We start from the raw sequence: 18,325 nt of genomic DNA, 5'->3' as shown, positions 1-18,325 counted from the left end.
TCACCCAGTTCATCTCGTGTTGCAAGCGTAAATATTGAAACTTCAGCAATTATATAACTGTCATCTAAAGTGCGGTTTTCTGTAAAGGCGGAAAAGATATTACTAAAATGCGTGACTGTGAAATTCATGATCATAGCCTCATCAGTACAATGTGACATGACAGGCTTGCTAAATTGCCCTAGAACTGCTCAACCAGTCAACTTTAATATAGATGAACTTGTAAAGCACCGCTCAGCAACGCACTGCAGAACTAGCCAAGGGTTGCAAGCTGTATTTACAGTATGCTTAAGGGGACGTTTGTCAAACTGACATTTTTGTTGAATTTGTAACATTGTTTCATAAAAACGAAGGTTTGAAAAACAACACGATATTTTAATTCAAAACAAACGTTTGAAAGGTGAACCTATGAGCAATATTCTACGCTTACAAGGAGCCATTGCTGTTAATTAAAGACTTTGAGGAGCAACAGTTATTGTCTTTTTACAGTTGTACAATATGTTCTACTTTTACCTACAAAATAAAAGCAAAATGGGTGAATATTCGTAAAAACCCTACGTGAAAATAATTTATTATATTCACAAGCAAATCGTCACAAGTACTGCACTATACAGTATCATCCTCTGAAGTTCCGGTCCATGAGAGTATCATCAAATGTGTACTAATAGTTTCTTCTCAAATACTATATTCGATTGGAATAACCTCCCATCATCTGTACTAGATCTGTACTAGACTGTACTTCACTATGTAATATGTAATGTAAAGTTCAATCTGCATTGACGTAAAAATATTTGTATTTTCATCGTAGGCCATTTATGTTTAGATTTAGATTTAGATTAAGTTTGCATGTTAAGTAGCATATTGTTTTCTATTAACCTCTCTTAATTATTTGCTCCAATGCAGCCATCACTGTGTTAATTCTGTGAATTGTTTTCTTAGGTATTCTTATACAAATTCTTATGACTTCTCTATGCAAATATAACAAATGCAAAAGCTTGTCAAATTCATTATTCGTCCCATTCGAAATCTTAGACCATGTCTTAAATTATAGAACACACGTGCGAGCAGAATCACTTTTTCAAGTTTAATTAATTTGTAATTAACCCACTTATTGCGCCAAAAAAGAAAAACCTTATGAACCTCTAATAGCATTTCCATGAAAAACTTTCATAATAGTTCCCACGAGTATTGCTTTTAAAGTGGCTCTGGGAGATTTCAAGGGCAAATCAGATGAGAAAATTTCGCTTTATTTTGATGAATAGGATCCCTAAAAACCATCCCAGTGGTAATTTACAGGAAAAAAGTCTATGGAAAAAATAAAAGTAAAGACATTTAGTGAGCGCTGCGTTACTCTTATCTTGTGCTTAGCGCTATACGTAGGTTGCGGAATTTAGCTCCGGATCCGGAACAAAAACACGAAATTTCACAAAAAAGACGACAGCTTAAGCTTCCATTTCATACAAAATAGAGGGAGTACGTTTTATAAAATCTCACAATGCCCCTTTAAGATTCTGTCGCAGTAAGCTTTTAAAACCGTTAACCGCGAACATAATCCCGACATTCTCCTAACCGATATATGAAAGGCATGTAAATATTATGTGCACTATTTAATGATGTAGCACCAACACGTTCGACATTATGGTATGTTGAGCTATGGTTGGAATCTGCCTCTGTTTTTAAAGTAAATACTGTATTATTTCTTATTTAAATGCTATGTTAAATAAAATTGCTACAAATATTTACAACAAGCACACATTACCGATTTTTAATTCTGCTCGACTCGGGTAAAATAGTGTACCGATCATGTTCGGAGAGGTATGACGGTGTAATTGAAATCTAAAGTAAATGCTATGGACATCAATATGCTTAACTTTATTGTGAAGTATGTTCTCGTGACGGTGATCGGCATTCGCTTTGAGAGCATGTCGTGTATAATTTTAACTTAGAGTACTTCATGCTTAACATAGAACATGACATTAATGTGGTATTTACATTCTTTGGTGTAAACTTTTAAACTCTTAAGGCCGCGTTTCAGCCGTTTCTGTATTTTGTTCTTTAAAAACGAATTGAATTTAAATTTATTAGCAGCAATAAGAAAAATATGAACATAAGAACAGTAACATCATCATCATGATATCAACATAATCGTGAACAACAGCAACAACAATAGCAACAACAACATCATCATCATTATTATCATCTTCAATCGAGAGAGGTTGTGCTGAGGGAACACTCTGTGAAAAGATTGAAAATTTCACTCTAAAAAGACTGAAATTTCACTCTTTGCAGAGTGAAAATTTTACTCGTATGGAGGAAAATATGTGATTTTCACTCTTGGTAAATTTAAATGTCAATCTTTTCGATTGACCCGAAGAGTCACTCCGAGGAGGATTGACTTTTTCACTCTTTGGAATTTAGAGAGTAAGAACGTTAGGTGGACCTTCGATAGGATATTAATTAGCAAAATAATTTATTTGAATTGTATGGCTCTCTTCAGTGAAACCAAAAAAGTAACCAAATAAGAATTATCTTTTTATATTTGGATCCATATTATATGATCAAAACGGCCATTCAAGTGCTATTTTATAATTCCCTGGAACTTGTCTAGATATCTGTGTTTTCTAAAGCCCAGTTAGCCCAATACTTTAAAAGTCACTGAGTTCTTAACGGTACCTTAACATCAAATATAGGTGGTCGGCTTAATTTACACATAACCAACGTATCATGTTTCGATATTTATGATCTAGTTAAAAGCAAATGTTTCTGACTATCACATTAATTTCATAGTTAGAATCCAGTGTCCACGATTCCATCACTTTTCACAGGCAATACTTGCACTGCATGCAAAGAACTCTTTTGAATTCAACTTTTTTGTAACCTTTTAAAATCTACAATTTGTTTGGCATGCTTCACGTGACAAACAGAGAGGTGGTAAAGCAAAGGAAGTAAACAACGTGAGCAAACAAACGAAGTAAGCAACAAACAAAAGAAGATGCATATGGTCGAATCCAACCAAAAGTGTACACGGCATGTTCAGGGCCATAACTTAAAAGTATTAAATAATTGGCAATTGTTTTTATATTGTGTTTATTCGCCTTGATCATACGCTTCGCGCCATATATAATAAGACCCCCTTCTGTGAAAAACTTAGACACAGAGACCCTAAAACATGCTATTTTTACCCATATTTTCAAAATATTTCTTAAAGTATTTTTAAAAACATCTAAATCAGTTATGAAAAGAAGTCATTGGATTGAATCTAAATTGATTTCCTGAAAGGTGTGTATTCAAAGATTGCCTGTTCAATTTTTCGCATATTTATACATAATTATGAATTTTTTGTGATAATTTTTTGAGTGGTATTTTTTTACATTACCTACGAATACAATTTTTCGTAGCACTAGATATATCTTTAAAAATGGAAATCACTAATAAATGCGCAATTGATACAAGATTTGATATGTCTAATACTGAAATGCATTGCATTCGGACATCTTTATTATTGTGTTTAGCTGCCAGAAATTCTAAATGGCACAAAGGTAGGTTTGGCAAAAAATATGCATTACCTCCGAATACATGTTAAAAGCTGTGTCATTTCCACAAACTGAGAGAATAGTAAACAATAGTTAAGCAATAGGTGCAGGGTAATACACTCTTTATTTCTATCAAGTTTCAATAGCCTGCGTATAAATATTTCTGAGATATCAACAATAAAAGCAAGTATTCGTAGGTAAATTTCGGTAACCGAATGTTACCTACGAATACAATTTGACATCATGACAGTATTGTGAAACACCGCCATTCATGCCAATGCCCATATTGGTACATAACGAAGGCCTGTATATACATTGCACGAGGAAATGGGCTTACCGGTGGATATAACATAAATCAATGTTAACTAGAGTTACTTCACATGTACACCTGCTCACAAAACAACAAAAACAACAACAAACAGCACATTCTTTTGCTATCCGAGCTTCAAAGCCATCCGAGCAGAATGAGAGGAGGAGGAGGCAGTGAAGGCGGAGAAGAAGAAGGGTGAGGCGAATAAGATGACGTGTAGTGTAGGGCAGTTTATTGTAATAAATAATGATTTGTATTGTATGTGGAAATGTAGTGTAATATATTGTAATGTAATGCAATGCAACGCAAATGCAATGGAATGTAATGATAAGTATTGTAGTGCAATACAATGCAATGCCATCCAATGTAATGTAATGTAATGTAATGTAATGTAGTTTAATGTAATGTAATGCAATGTAATGCAATGCCATGCCATGCGATGCCATGACATGCCATACAATACAATACAATGCAATGCATGCAAATGAATACAATGTATATGCAATGCAAGTACGGTGCAATACAATAGAATACAATAGAATACAATACAATACAATACAATACAATACAATACAATACAATACAATACAATACAATACAATACAATACAATACAATGCAATGCATCGCAATGTAATGCAATGCAATGCAATACAATGTAATGCAATGCAATGCACTGCAATGCAATGCAATGCAATGCAATGCAATGCAATGCAATGCAATGCAATGTAATAATGCAATACAATACAATGTAATGCAATGTAATGCAATGTTAGCCAATGCAATGTAGTGTGATGAAAACAGTAGTTCATTTAAAAATGCTGTAATAGAAAAAAAGCTGAAGTATATTTTGTATAATTATGTATAAAAGTATTGCAATCGTAAAATCAAATACAGAGAATACGTGCATCGAAACTGATCAAATCTGGATAAGATATCATCTACATAATTATTACCATAATATGCAAATTTATATTGCTAATCTGATCATAGCATACATTTAAGTTACAGGTATACATGCAAAACAACATAATGCATCTGCAGAGATATACCATGCTAAAAGAAACGCAAAGTAGTTTAAAATCTAGCTTAAATATTCATGTCAGCTGGAAAACCAGATAATGTGAATAAATGCAACAATTTTGATTAAAACAAAAGCAGCCAGTAAGCCGATGGTATCGCAGCAAAATAAATATGAGACATAGAGATTGTTGGTTACACTTTGCAAAAATAATGTAATTGTATATATTTGTTCGACATATTTCGTATATGTTTAGCAAGATCACGAATACCCAAAAAGCACTGGGACAAATTGTGAAAGTCAGGTGATATTAATCTACTTTTCTCAAAAGTAATTGACAGGTACGCGATTCTTTGTACTTAGAACCGACGGTTTTACGGCCCCTCCAAATGAGGAAGCACTTCCGTGGTTCGTTTTCCCATCAGGGATAATAATCTACTCTTCTCAATAAAACTCACAGCTACGCGTGACCTTGTACTTAGAACCGACGGTTTTACGTCCCCTCCGAATGAGGAAGCACTTCCATGGTTCGTTTCCTCATCAGGGGATAATAATCTACTCTTCTCAATAAAACTGATAGCTACCCTTGACCTTGTACTTAGAACAAACGGTTTTACGTCCCCTTCGAATGAGGAAGCACTTCCATGGTTCGTGGATAATAATCTACTCTTCATAATAAAACTGACAACTACGCATGACCTTGTACTTAGAACCGACGGTTTTACGTCCCCTCTGAACCACTTCCATGGTTCGTTTCCACATCAGGGGATAATAATATGTGACCCGGCAGCACAAATGAGCCGTAAATTCCCTAAATTGTATTCTGAGTTGCGATGTAAAATGTGTACGCAGGTCGTATTCATCGGTAACTTAAGCTGGCCCGACATCCGTCTCATTTTGATAGTCAAAAACTAATCAATAATCCTATTGTTGAAGTGGATAATAAGCTTCTACCTTAGATGGCTATAGAACTTTTAATAGCTCTGGTCTTTGTTTGCTTTTGCTAAATCCTCTTCAAGTGGTGGGTTACCAGGCATTGTATTTTGTACAGGTATTCATAACCAACAATTAACAATGAGAGAACTTTCTTAAACCTCGTTGACTTGGGGATGATTTGAAATGACCGCCAATTATTACTGTTTGATATTTATTGCCAGCAATGTGGAAAAAGAGACACATGTAAAAACGTAAAAAGCTATAATTTTGTTGACGGAGCAAAGTTTAACAAACCATAACCCCGCTTCTGGATATCGTTTGAAGACAAATGATATACCATTTTAAGTTTATGATGTTTATTTTTAAACACGAAATAAAACAAAATTGACCGGGGAGGAATTTACGGCTCATTCGCCGTGGACGGTCACATATACTCTTTTCAATAAAACTGACAGCTACGTGTGACCTTGTACTTACAGCCGACGGTTTATGTCCCCTTCGAATGAGGAAGCATTTCCTCATCAGTTAAAACCCAGCATTTGCCATGAATGAACAGGATACATGGCCTTGTGCCCCATTAAGCTATCAAGTGCATTTCTTTATAACCACTCTTCACGCTCCTTAATATCCATTCAAATTCCTCGATATCAGATATATTTACAAATGACAAAACAAATCTACGATCAACCTTACTTCCTATCTCCAAAACGAGCAAGGAAATGTTCTCTCCTCTGACAGTCTGAAAGCTCTTCACGCAATGGATTTGTATGTTAAACAGTGCCCCACTATTTACTCTCACCATGCTCACTGGCTGACACATCACTTGAACAATTTCACTCAAATTGTATTCTTTTGGGTGTGATAGGTCTTTGATACCCAACAAACAGAGGTGTTTAGATAGCCTGAATCTATGCCAGCGATATAGGTCGCGAATTGGAAAGGTCTCGTGTACATTTATATAACTGACTGAAACAACATGTTCACTTGTTGCAGAGTTTACAACTTTCTATGATAAAATGTAATGATCTGTACTCTGACAATTACTATGTAAGATTTCAAAAACAGTTTTACTAGTGAATGGCAAAGTCTGCCATCCTTGTAAATTAGTTTTGTACACAGGACTGCTGTTACAAGTAATCTCGAAGGATATATTCCCAGAAAACTCACATTTTGACGTAGTTTATCAAGTCTAGCTTAAATATCCATGTCAGTTGAAAAACCAGACATGTGAACTATTTATAAATGCAACGATTTTGATCAAAACAAAAGTAGTCAGTAAGCCGATGGTATCGCAGCAAAATAAATATGGGATATAGAGATTATTGATTACAAGTTGAAAATACAATGTAATTGTAGATTTTGTTCGACACATATCTGTAGTTAGATCACGAATACCCAAAGAACACTGGGACATATTATGACAGTTTTAATGGATAATAATCTACTCTTCTCAAAACTAACTGACAGCTACGCCTCTCTTTGTACTTGGAACCGATGATTTTACGTAACCTCCGAATGAGGAAGCACTTTCATGGTTCGTTCCCCATCAGTCAAAACTCAGCTGTCAGTTGTGCAACTGACACAACAGCAAAATGCACTAACACCGAACAGCTTCCCGGACCACTTTTACAGGCGAATAATTGGCACCCAGCAAATGAAATCTGTGAGAATGCGTACAAGATCCTTACACAGGTGATTATTTCTTAAGAGTAAGTGGAATAGAGTAAGTGGAATATTGTGAACGGGGCTGCTTCTGCTTTTCACACACTTTATTTTTCAGGAAACAGGTCTTGTTTCACACTATTCCACTTACTCACAGATTTCCATGTGTTGGGTGCCAATTATTGGGCTGTGAATGTCCAAGAAGCTGTTCCATGTCAGTGCATTTTGCTGTTGTGTCAGCTGGACAACTGTTTGGTTACTCAGCAGTGTTTAGAGTAGAGCATTGAAGTAATCCTGTGTGCAATTTGGTTCATTTTTATGCACAGGATTTTAAGATATGACCTTGTAAAAAAGTATAAGTTTCTTTTTGAGCCCAGTTTATATAACTTACGCACTGCCCCTATTAACGATGCACTTCACACTAGGAGATTATGTATCCGCCATTTTGTTTTATTTTCAAAAACAATCTTACAAAGTAACATCTTGCACATTCTTAACATGAAATCTTAATTCATTGGACTTGAGAAACTTGTAAAAATAAAATGAAATACGGGTTCACAAGTTTCAAGTTTCCCAAGACATTTGAAAATGAATCGAAAAGTTGGTGATGTTGACGAAAATTAATTTAAAAACATTCTAACGGTTAATGGTTGGTTATTTTGTATTATACACCTGGTCCAATTCACAATGTCAGACTCCGTTGGGTTCTGTGGCAATGGCTCAGTATGTAAGAAAAAAAGAGTTAAAAAACTGCACTTTGATACATTAAAACTCTCATAAAGCACGCATTATTTAAAGTTGTCAAAATCATCTTTTCGCACATAATAAATCACTGTGACAGAAAGTAACAACATCTGACATTGTAAATTGCACCAGTTGTGTAAAACAAAATAGGCTACCAAAATCCAACCTCTGCCATAATTCTTTTAGAGTATTTTAATTTTGTTGGCAATTCGATTTATTATTGGATTAATTATTCATTACGTCGTGATGTATATATGACGTATTATATTATTTTGTCAATTCACAACAAAATATGCGTCATCAAAATGCACAATTATTTTAGTTTTTGTCACCATTTAATTATAAAACATGTAACTTGCATTTATGTTAATTTCATCTAGAAATTGTTTCTTATATAATTAAGCGTAGCGACACCTTTTGTGCGCAGTTTAAATCTTCTAAACGTACACGTTAAACGTGTTTTTCTGCCTCACCCAGTATCAGGAATACAATAGTTTCGCATTCCACAACATTCCATCCATAGCAGTTGCTGTATTGTGATTCTGATATGAAGATCGATTGGGCGCTAAGGTGTACACAAACGTTTCTCTTGCTGCATCTGGACAACTTTCCATCCATATCAGCTCAGCCTCATACCCAAATGTGTGCTATATGGGCCACTCTCCAGACACTGGCACCCACAGTTGTAAAGATAGCCTCCGTGCAGTGATCTCCCTCACGAATTTATCAATTAGGATTTATAATAGTGTACATGGCTGGTTAATATAATGTGTATCATTATCCATGGTCAGCATGGTAAATATTATGTTTCTCATATAATTATATTGATCTTAAATTCGTAAAAATCCTATATCGAAATACTGTTTCCGTTCTTTCTGTTATTTTTCATCGTGTCACTTTAGCGTCGGGATAAACTTCATGGTAAACGAAGTAAATACATCTCCATTGGATTCCAAAACAGGACTATTGCCTATTGTTAATCTTTGTAAATGTTTTATTCAAAACCTGTTTCATCTGTTGGATAGAGCTTCTTCGCCTTCCTTTCCCATTCTCTATGGCTTTTCTTCTTCTAACCTCTCTGTAGAGTTCATGAAAGGCTTCACGTATGTTCTCATCTCCGGAACAAGCGGAGCTCTCAAAGAAAGCACATGCTAGATCTTGTGCGCATTTTTCTCCTTCTTCCAAGCTCACTTCACGAATGTGATCCAAGTCGTTTTTGTTACCAATGATTACTAGAGAAACGTTTCTGGCTTTCTTGATTTCATCGAGATAGTTTTTGATTTGCACAATGTATCGTTTCCTCCTGCAAAATAGAAAAACAAAAAAGGTCACGTTAAGTAAAATGTGATTTTAGCAGAACTATTCTGTAGCATAGAAGGCTTGATAATACTGCAAACTGACAAACTTTAAACCGGAAGTTCAATCACTTCATTTGTATTCTGATCCATGTTTTTTCCATTGGATCCCGAAGAAAAATAAACGAAGAAGTACCCTTTACATCTTCCTTTTTAGCCCGATAAACGACGTGTTTTGGGCTTAAAATTCCATTCAAATTTTGGCTAAGCAATTTACACCTATTGTCACCAAAACACACTCAACCTAAATTGCATACTCGGGATAAAAAAAAGAAACATACGTGTTTATCCAGAGGTGACGGAAGCGCGGGGGGGGGGGGGGACACGCTCCCTATTTTTTTCCATTGGATCCCGAAGAAAAATAAACGAAGAAGTACCCTTTACATCTTCCTTTTTAGCCCGATAAACGACGTGTTTTGGGCTTAAAATTACAAGCGGTTTTCATAGGTATCAAGATATTCCAAATTATGTTGAGCCCATGACAATGCATCGCATTCTGAGAATATTTGACGGAAACTGTAGCCTGTTGCGTCCCTTCAAAGAAAATTCACATTTCAACATGAACATGTTTCAATAAGAGCTAATATAAGGGCAAAGGTATCTAGGAAGCTTTCCTTCTCACTTAAATGTCATTCCTGGAAGTCATTACGTATGCAAAACGCATCACGTTTGAAGAGATCAAATTGATATGCAAAACGCTTCAATGGCCTTCTTGTTATATGAGAGTTATAAACAAGTAACAAGGCCATTGTCACTGATCATTGCTATCTTAGTCAGAGGCCTGGTAATAAAGCATGCTTCATTCCGAGAACTGGTGATAATTAAAGCAAAAATAATAACTGAAATCGACAGAGCAACAACTTCAACGATATCAACCCGAATGAAACGTGATGGATAATGATACTTGGTTTGTACTTCAATCATAAGCGATTCAGCGACTGATTGAATGAAAGTTATTTTGCTGTATGAAAAAGTCAACCTAGTACATAAAAGTGGGCAAAAGAAGCGTGTTTGGGGGATGGTGTTATTTTGTAGGTATGAGGAGTACTCTTTTTTGTATCTTAGTGTCTGCGAATTATTAATAAAAAACGATTTTCAGTTTGTGTATAATGAATGTTGATTTAGCAGACCCAGATGTGCCATGAATTGTAATGAATGTTGGTGTGTGAGGGGTGAGGTGGGGTGGGGGTGAGTGTGTGAGGGATGGATGGGATGAATAGGTGTGATGGGAAGGGGCGTAGCAAGCGGGAGGACATGGTGGACGAAGTCCATGGGCCTCGAGGGTTTAGGGGCCCCAAGCAAAAGCGAAAATGAAATAAGGGGAAAAGAAAAAGATAAAAAAACACGTGTGCAGTGTATTCTCAATTATATTGACTACTTAATTAACGAAACTAAACACAAAAGCGGTTGGATTTGTTCTAGTACCAGATCTTGATGGGCCTCTGTAAGATTCGCCATAAGGCAATCAGGTTCAATAAAATTCGTCAAAATGATATTCTTCAAATTTAACATTTTCATCTTTGTGATATTTACAGAAGCAAGGGGCCCTAGTATGTCGGAAAATTCATGAAAATTATTCCATGCATGTACAAAATAATAATTAATGAAAAACGATTTAGTAAATTGTCTTCATCACCTCCTAAATATTTCCATGGGGGACATCCCCCCCCCCCCAAAAAAAAATCTTAATAGAAAAAAAGTAAAGCAATTATTGTTCATCTTTAATTTTAGCCATTAAAACATCGTGTGTTGGGCCCCAAATAGGTAACAGTTTAAAATTTTGTGCCATGAATTGTAATGAATGTTGGTATGTGAGGGGTGGGGTGGGGTGGGGTGGGGTGGGGTGGGGCGGGTGCGGTTGAGTGTGCGAGGGATGGATGGGATGAATAGATGGGATGGGCAGGGGCGTTTGAAGGGTCGGATGTGTATGTCGGGTGCGTTTGTTATACTTGCGAGGACTATATCTGAATAGCACACCCACACAACAAGGATTAGGACCGTAAAGCGTCCCCGAAACGAAGTCCTCATCAAGCGTAAAAACGCAATCATAGATGTCCCCTACTACCCCTTCCGCTGAGTGTTAACATTGCGTGGACTTATTCGGTATTACCGATTTAAGAGGACTTGACTTGACTTTTGGTCGTGTTCAAGTCACATATAAAATCTGAAATAAGTGAAAAAAACTGTGACCCGTACCAACGCGTTCATTTTCACTTATGAATTTGTCTTCCATTATAGATATTGACTTCAGGCACAGCAGCAAGCCAATTTCCTAGATCGTGATTCTTTCATTTTACTAGTTCGTTTCAGTTATCTCTTTAAGACTGTCAGTTTGATCAAATTTAAAAAGAATTCCGAATTCAAAACATTTATAAAAATCTCACGGGGCAATTTGATATTGTCATTGCATGTATAAATTTTGTGTCTTTTGTGTCTTTTCATCATACCTTAGTAATAAATAGAAACTATACGAGTATACTATTTTAAAGTGTGATCTTTGAGAACTCTAGGATCGGTTTTAGATATGCATATGTATCTACATATTATATTTATTATGTGTCAGAAATAGCAGCTACGAAGAAAACCTTGTAAATATTTATCTTATTTACTATGTTTACCCCTTTAAATACATTTACAGATGATTGATGTGTTTTTCGCTTTTCAATTTAGCTTTGACATTTTAAATGTTCAATGTATTTTCCCCTGGTGTGTTCTAAATTTTGTTTTCCGTTTAACATTGCCTTATGGACGTAAAGAAACTGCTAGCCTCAAGTGTTGCACTTTCCCCTTTCATTTCTCAATTTTCATTTCAAAAGGAGTCTGTACGAGCGTATAGGATCATTAAATGAAACTTTTCGGGAAAAAATCACAAATTGCTATTTTAAATTAAGGTGATGGGGAATCCAGTTTTAGCCATTTAACTAAAAACTGCGGAATACTTCTAATATTAATGCATTGTTCTTGGAAATTAGTGAAAGAAGTCAATAATCGCATTTATATTAATAGAACCCATACCATTCCTCTTGTGTGTCAGCTTTATTTGTCTCGATGTTTGGGTGTAATGCTCCCCTCTGACCCGTAGTGTACCTGACACATGTATGGATCATAAAGCAGTATACAGACTTTTTATTGTACGTACAATATTGTATGTACAATATGTACGTTATTTAATCTATTGCAATTCTATTTCCAGTAATTTTTAAGTTCTAACGAATGTTTGATGACGTAAAATCGATAATATATTTCTGCTAGATATTGTATGTAACATATTATCGATTTTTCATCATCAAACATTCGTTAGAACTTAAACATTACTGGAAATAGAATGGCAATAGATTAAATAACGTACATATTGTACATACAATATTGTACGTACAATACTCGGAGTCTGTATACGACTTAACTCAAGAATTCCTATACCAAATCAGGGGGTATTATAGCCATTTGCCATATTATTTTGTCAATAACGGTCAATATCATAAAGAGCTGGAGATTGGAACTCATCAAGTGTTTGAATATGAGGGGGGAGAGGTCATTGAACTCGGCCCGAAAGATGAGGCTATAGTCTGCAGACCTTTTGGAGGTATAACATTCTCACCTGACCAGCTGTATCTAAAATCTCCATTGTAACAACTTCATCATCAATGGACGTTTGATGTCGATATGTGAATTCTGCATTTGAAGAAAATGAAATATATAAATAACATCGATATACATAAATACTTGGAATTCATCTTATCAATAGGTTCTTATCAAATCTAAATTTAGAAATGATTTCATTCAAAATGATATCTGTAGCGTTGGTCCAACACCTTGATTGCCATTTTTGAATATTTCAAGTCCAGGGGACCCGAGCAAAAGCGAAATGAAATTATGTCAAAAGGGCCCGCACTTCTCCTGGCCCATGGGCCCCTGAGGCTCTTGCTACGTCTCTGGCAGACTGTTTATATACATACCAAGGGGTATCCCCTACCTAACAAACGTGACACGCTGCTATACATTTCATCCGACAACCGACGTCCACGGTTGGAGGTGTGTTTCCCCAATTAGGCGGTAAAAAGTCAGATCTTTACAAACCAATGCCCCCTCCCCCCACCACGGCTGTCAACTTTTTGGATTTGCTTGGCGTGAAATATTGTCGAACAGGGGTAGCAGAACGGAAATATTGTTTCGCGACTAAAATATTATTAATTGTTGACCCCTGATTTTTGGCGCCAGGGCGCTCGAGAAGCTAAGAAGCAGTGAGAGCGTGAAAAAGTGGCAAAATGCGGGAAAATGTGTGAGAGATGACAGTCCTGACCCCACCCGGCGCACCCTCCCTTCAAACACAAGTTTACACAACCCACAAAACAACAATCAAACAAATTAACTTACCTAACGTGGGATCATATTCGTAGATAAACCTTTTGGTTAAGTAGCGGACTACAGTAGCTGAAATGAGAATAAAAAATTAACACATATGATGGAGGTATAGCTCTCACGGGGAATTATTTTCAGGTGACATAATGATGATAAAGAAGGAAAGGCCAATGTTAATCAGCCATATTTGGATCCAACAACCGGAGACAAATATCTCAAAAATCGTAATTTTGACTCTTCCGATTCACGAACTGTTTGCGATGAGTAAATAAATGTTGACATTTATTAACCGCCTTTCACATGTATCAAAGAGCTTTACATTTATTCCGCTGTCATTAGAATATGTCAGCTGCCATACAATGCCCAAATGCTCACACCGTTGGGCGGCGCTCAATAGACAATATTTCTCCTAACAGCTCCCCATTTCACCCATCGGTAGAGAGAAGCAAGTGAGATAAAGTCCCTTGCCCAAGTGTACAGTACGATGGCACCGCCGGGGCTCGAACTCACAACCCTCCGATTACGAGCTAGAGGCTGTACCGCTTCGTCACCGTGCACCTATGCATTTGTATGTGCGTGTTTGTTTATACAATATATTTGTATATACATGCCTGTGAACTTCGCTAAAATAAGTGAACAATTATAGAAAGAAATTGAGGTAAACGTTGTAAGTTTCAAGCAATATTATGCATACAAACATGTGAGATGACATATAGGATATTGATATTGTGGACATTAAGATTTTATTGGGTTGCCCACAGAGGCAATATAGACCATATCGAAAGAGGATCACCAACTAACCACCGGCTATCATCGACGCATCGTCGTTGTCGATTTACAACAAACAAAAAACAACAAGACAAAGCAATATCCCCTCCCATCCCCCTTAAAACGCCGACTATAAAAGCAGGCGTATTATAGAGGGTACCGTACTTTAATGTAATATCTCGTCCTTGCCCTTGCGAATTGCGATGATACGTGATATTGAGGCATGAGGCATAGATGTTCTGTATACTGAAGTTCCATTTTAATTTTTTAATTTTTCATAGCGAAGTGGCTTCCTCCAGGCCCAATACTAATACTCCATCACTGACTGGCGACGAGCGGTTGGTATTTTACCAATGAGGTAGCGTGTTTTTCCCAATGGACGCAACATAAAGCACGCTGCTTCACTTAAACCAATCGCTCGTCGCTCAGCGATAGAGTATGAATTCAGTTTGAATAGCGAAACACCGATTGGAAACAACGATGAGTTTATTGGTTGGAAATTAATCGCTCATCTCGAGCGACTTGTGTACGAATTCATCGTCATATCGCCAACCTTCGCTAACCGATATATCAAGGACCGCAACAGGATATAAAAATCATGCATTATGCACATACATAATTATTATTTTTTATGGCACGTTTCTCACGTCGTTAATTTGGGGACCTTGTCTTGGTGGGGTGGGGGTTCTGTAAGAACACCCTAAGGCTTATGGGATACTTTGTGTTAATGTGAAGGATTATTGGGTGATTCTGTTTCATACAATTTTTGCAATAGTTTTGTCATTATTTCTTATATTATTGGATATAAATATAAATGTACAACAAGATTGGCTAAAAAGATCGACAAAACGTTACAAAATGTTGTGCAAAAGTTATCTGATGTCGTATCTGATAAAATATTGAATAAATCTGTTTGTTTTTTCTAAACCATATTTATATCTAAATTTTAACAAAATATGGTTAAATTTATGGCCAATAATTTTTACAGTGTATCATATTATTGTCTACTCGTTTCGTAGCAACCCTCTTCACATCTTTGTTTTTGAAACAGGATATCGCCTCAAAGGATCTTCCTTACTACCATTATAATAGCCTATAATATAAATACCTCGCCGGTTTTTGTCTAAGGAATGGGGTTCAGGTGCGCTCAAACACCCATCCCGTATACGTCTTGTATTTCTTCATCCGTCACCAGATTAGTTCTAAGAAAGTTGTCTCCATTAGGAAGCTTTGCATGTATCTTATGGCATCAACGCGATTTACTCGACGAATATTGACTCATCTCAATTTATCCATTGCGTGCCGATGTCAACTGCATGGGTCACGATGTTTAAACAAAAATTCAAAGTTTCACAATTTTTGTAAAATGACAAATAATGCCGTTATTCAAACTTACATAACAATCCTTTCAATTGCATGCAAGCCATCTTCAATATTTCTTCAGCTATTGTTGTAATACATTTTTGATAAGAAAATACAATTTCCAATTTGGTGACAATACCTGTGTAGGTGAATATAGACTTTATAGAGCGTTACAATTTTACAGAGCATATAGTTCAAATCCATTTCAGGACGATCATGCTGTATCGCACCTTAATTCATGGTCGAGTAAATTAGAAAAAAAAAAAGCTGCCCTATGAGGGGTTTTATTTGTTTGTTTTTTATTTTGTTGTTGTTGGGTTTTTACGGGGGTTTATTTCGTCGGCAGAGTGCTACACTATCGTAAGTGCAGTTTGGACAGTTTTACAGGAGGAGCATTTTTGTGTTTAGCGTAGCCGTTTGTTTCAAAGTAGCCATAAAATGATATGGGAATGTAAAGCAATTTGATTTTAATAATATAAGCTATATAGATGGTGTTAAAGTTAATAAATCGATGAATTATTAACTGATTTAGATGTCGTAAGTGCCACATACGATAGTGTTACACTCAAATTGAAATGAGTGTAGAGTGCAACACTATCGTATGTGCCATATACGATAGTGTTGCACTCAAATAGAAATAGGTGTAGAGTGCAACACTATCGTATGTGCCACATACGATAGTGTAGCATTCTTGCTAAATTAGGATATGCGTAATATCGGCTCAAATATCCAATATTTTGTCATTTTATGTTTCTTAACAAGTGTTAATTTATTTTGGTACATAATATGTACAATAGCAAGACACCTTTTGCCGTAATGTTATCTCTCAAGATTTATTACTGAATCTAAAACTAAAAACACCGGATTGATCGTCTCTATTACCAGTCATGGGAGCTATGAACTTAACCAGCATGATGACAACGCATACAGCCGTCAGCGTCACAGCCAGTGATGTGTTAGAGACTGTTTTGCACTTACGATGGTGTAGCATTCCGTGATTTTGTTGTTTAGGCCCAATAAAGTAGCGTATGTGGCACATACGATAGTCTTGCAGCAAATGAAAAAACAAAATTAGCATGTAAATTTCTCCCCTGAAGGAAAAATATGTCGTCGTCAAGACAAATTCAAGTAATTCGATGATGTCCTCGGTGTTAAGCAATGTTCTTTGTTTCAGCGTGGTGTCCTTGTCCAGATAATCTCTCACTATCTCCAGCGTTTTATTGGTGTATTCGTGAACAGTGACACGACATCATGTGAATTAAAAATGTCCTCGTCGTCAATTCTGACGGTAGCTAGTTCTTCCGCTAATCCCCGCGAGTTGGTGACATGATGGGCTGTCTTTCCTACCGTGGGGATATAATCTCCGCTAACGCTTTAGATGTCTGATACGCGATGGATCCAGTGTAATCCACAATTGGTCTGACCGGGTATCCCTCTTTGTGAATCTTTGTGGTGCAGTATATGCGTGGTGTACTTTCAGCAGAGGGGTAGAGCAACTTATATTGGTTATTGTCAATCTTGTTTTCTTTCTTCAGTCTCTGTAAGGTACCCAACAACTTCCGCTTGTACTTTGAAGTGGGGTCTCCTTTAAGTCGGTAGATGTAACAACCGTGCTTCTACCCTTGTCTGCACCCATTATTATGATTGACTTGTCCTTTTTCAACTGTTTGAGTGCTACTCTTTCCTCTTTGCTAATGTTCGATTTCGGGATTTTCGCTGATTTTAACACTCCTGCGACTTCCGCACGTAGGTTTTGTGCTTCTCCAGGTGGTAATTTCCAACTCACTTTCTCGGCCGCGACAATGAAATCCTCGTTGGGAATCCTGTCCACCGACACCGCGAAATTTAAACCTTTTGCCAGCAGGGAATTCTGCGAGTCCGTAAGCTTCCTTTTTGTGTTGTTTACAACCCATTTTTTCAGCTGTATTCCCGCCAAGTCAATATCCGGTACGGCATTTCTTTTCTTCGCTAGATCTTCATTTTTGTCTTTGAGGCTGTTTAACTTCTTAATTTGTCTTTCCTTTGACTTTTCAAACGTGAGTAATCAAGTGGATTTGTAAAGCATAATTCAAAGATGTTTTCATATCTGTTGCTCTAAAGCTGAGCTAATAAACATAATATGGCTATATATTTCCCAGAGTTGTATAATGTGGAGATACGGTCTTACGCCCCTCCAGTCCTTAGCGAGTTCTCCCAGTTTAGCGGTGCTCCCTGATAAAGAGGAATCAAGGTGGTTAATTGGTTGTTCCAGATAGAACAGAAATAAAGGATTGCCTTGA

General features: G+C 36.6%; 1 protein-coding gene across 1 annotated transcript; it reads right to left on the bottom strand.

Annotated features, from left to right (window-relative positions):
* Positions 1-8,960: 8,960 nt before the first annotated feature.
* LOC140167674 (ras-related and estrogen-regulated growth inhibitor-like) lies at positions 8,961-17,959 on the bottom strand. Its single transcript, XM_072190974.1, has 5 exons — positions 17,833-17,959; positions 13,932-14,006; positions 13,156-13,229; positions 10,983-10,999; positions 8,961-9,505 (listed from the first exon to the last, which is right to left on the bottom strand). Exons 1-5 carry the CDS (start codon positions 17,957-17,959, stop codon positions 9,166-9,168), a joined length of 633 nt encoding a protein of 210 aa, XP_072047075.1. The 3' UTR covers positions 8,961-9,165.
* Positions 17,960-18,325: the final 366 nt, after the last annotated feature.

Source organism: Amphiura filiformis, chromosome 13, assembly GCF_039555335.1.
Source record: "Amphiura filiformis chromosome 13, Afil_fr2py, whole genome shotgun sequence".
NCBI lineage: Eukaryota > Metazoa > Echinodermata > Ophiuroidea > Amphilepidida > Amphiuridae > Amphiura > Amphiura filiformis.
This window is presented reverse-complemented; position numbering and strand designations above follow the sequence as displayed.

Bases quoted from the DNA above. Each gene is read 5' to 3' on its own strand.
- LOC140167674 (XM_072190974.1), bottom strand. From the start codon at position 17,959: ATGGGTTGTAAACAACACAAAAAGGAAGCTTACGGACTCGCAGAATTC. The intron at 14,007-17,832 runs GTGAGTTGGAAA...ATATGTGTTAAT, and splicing joins TCATTGTCGCGGCCGAGAAA to TTTTTATTCTCATTTCAGCT. The intron at 13,230-13,931 runs GTAAGTTAATTT...CTTCAAATGCAG, and splicing joins CGAATATGATCCCACGTTAG to AATTCACATATCGACATCAA.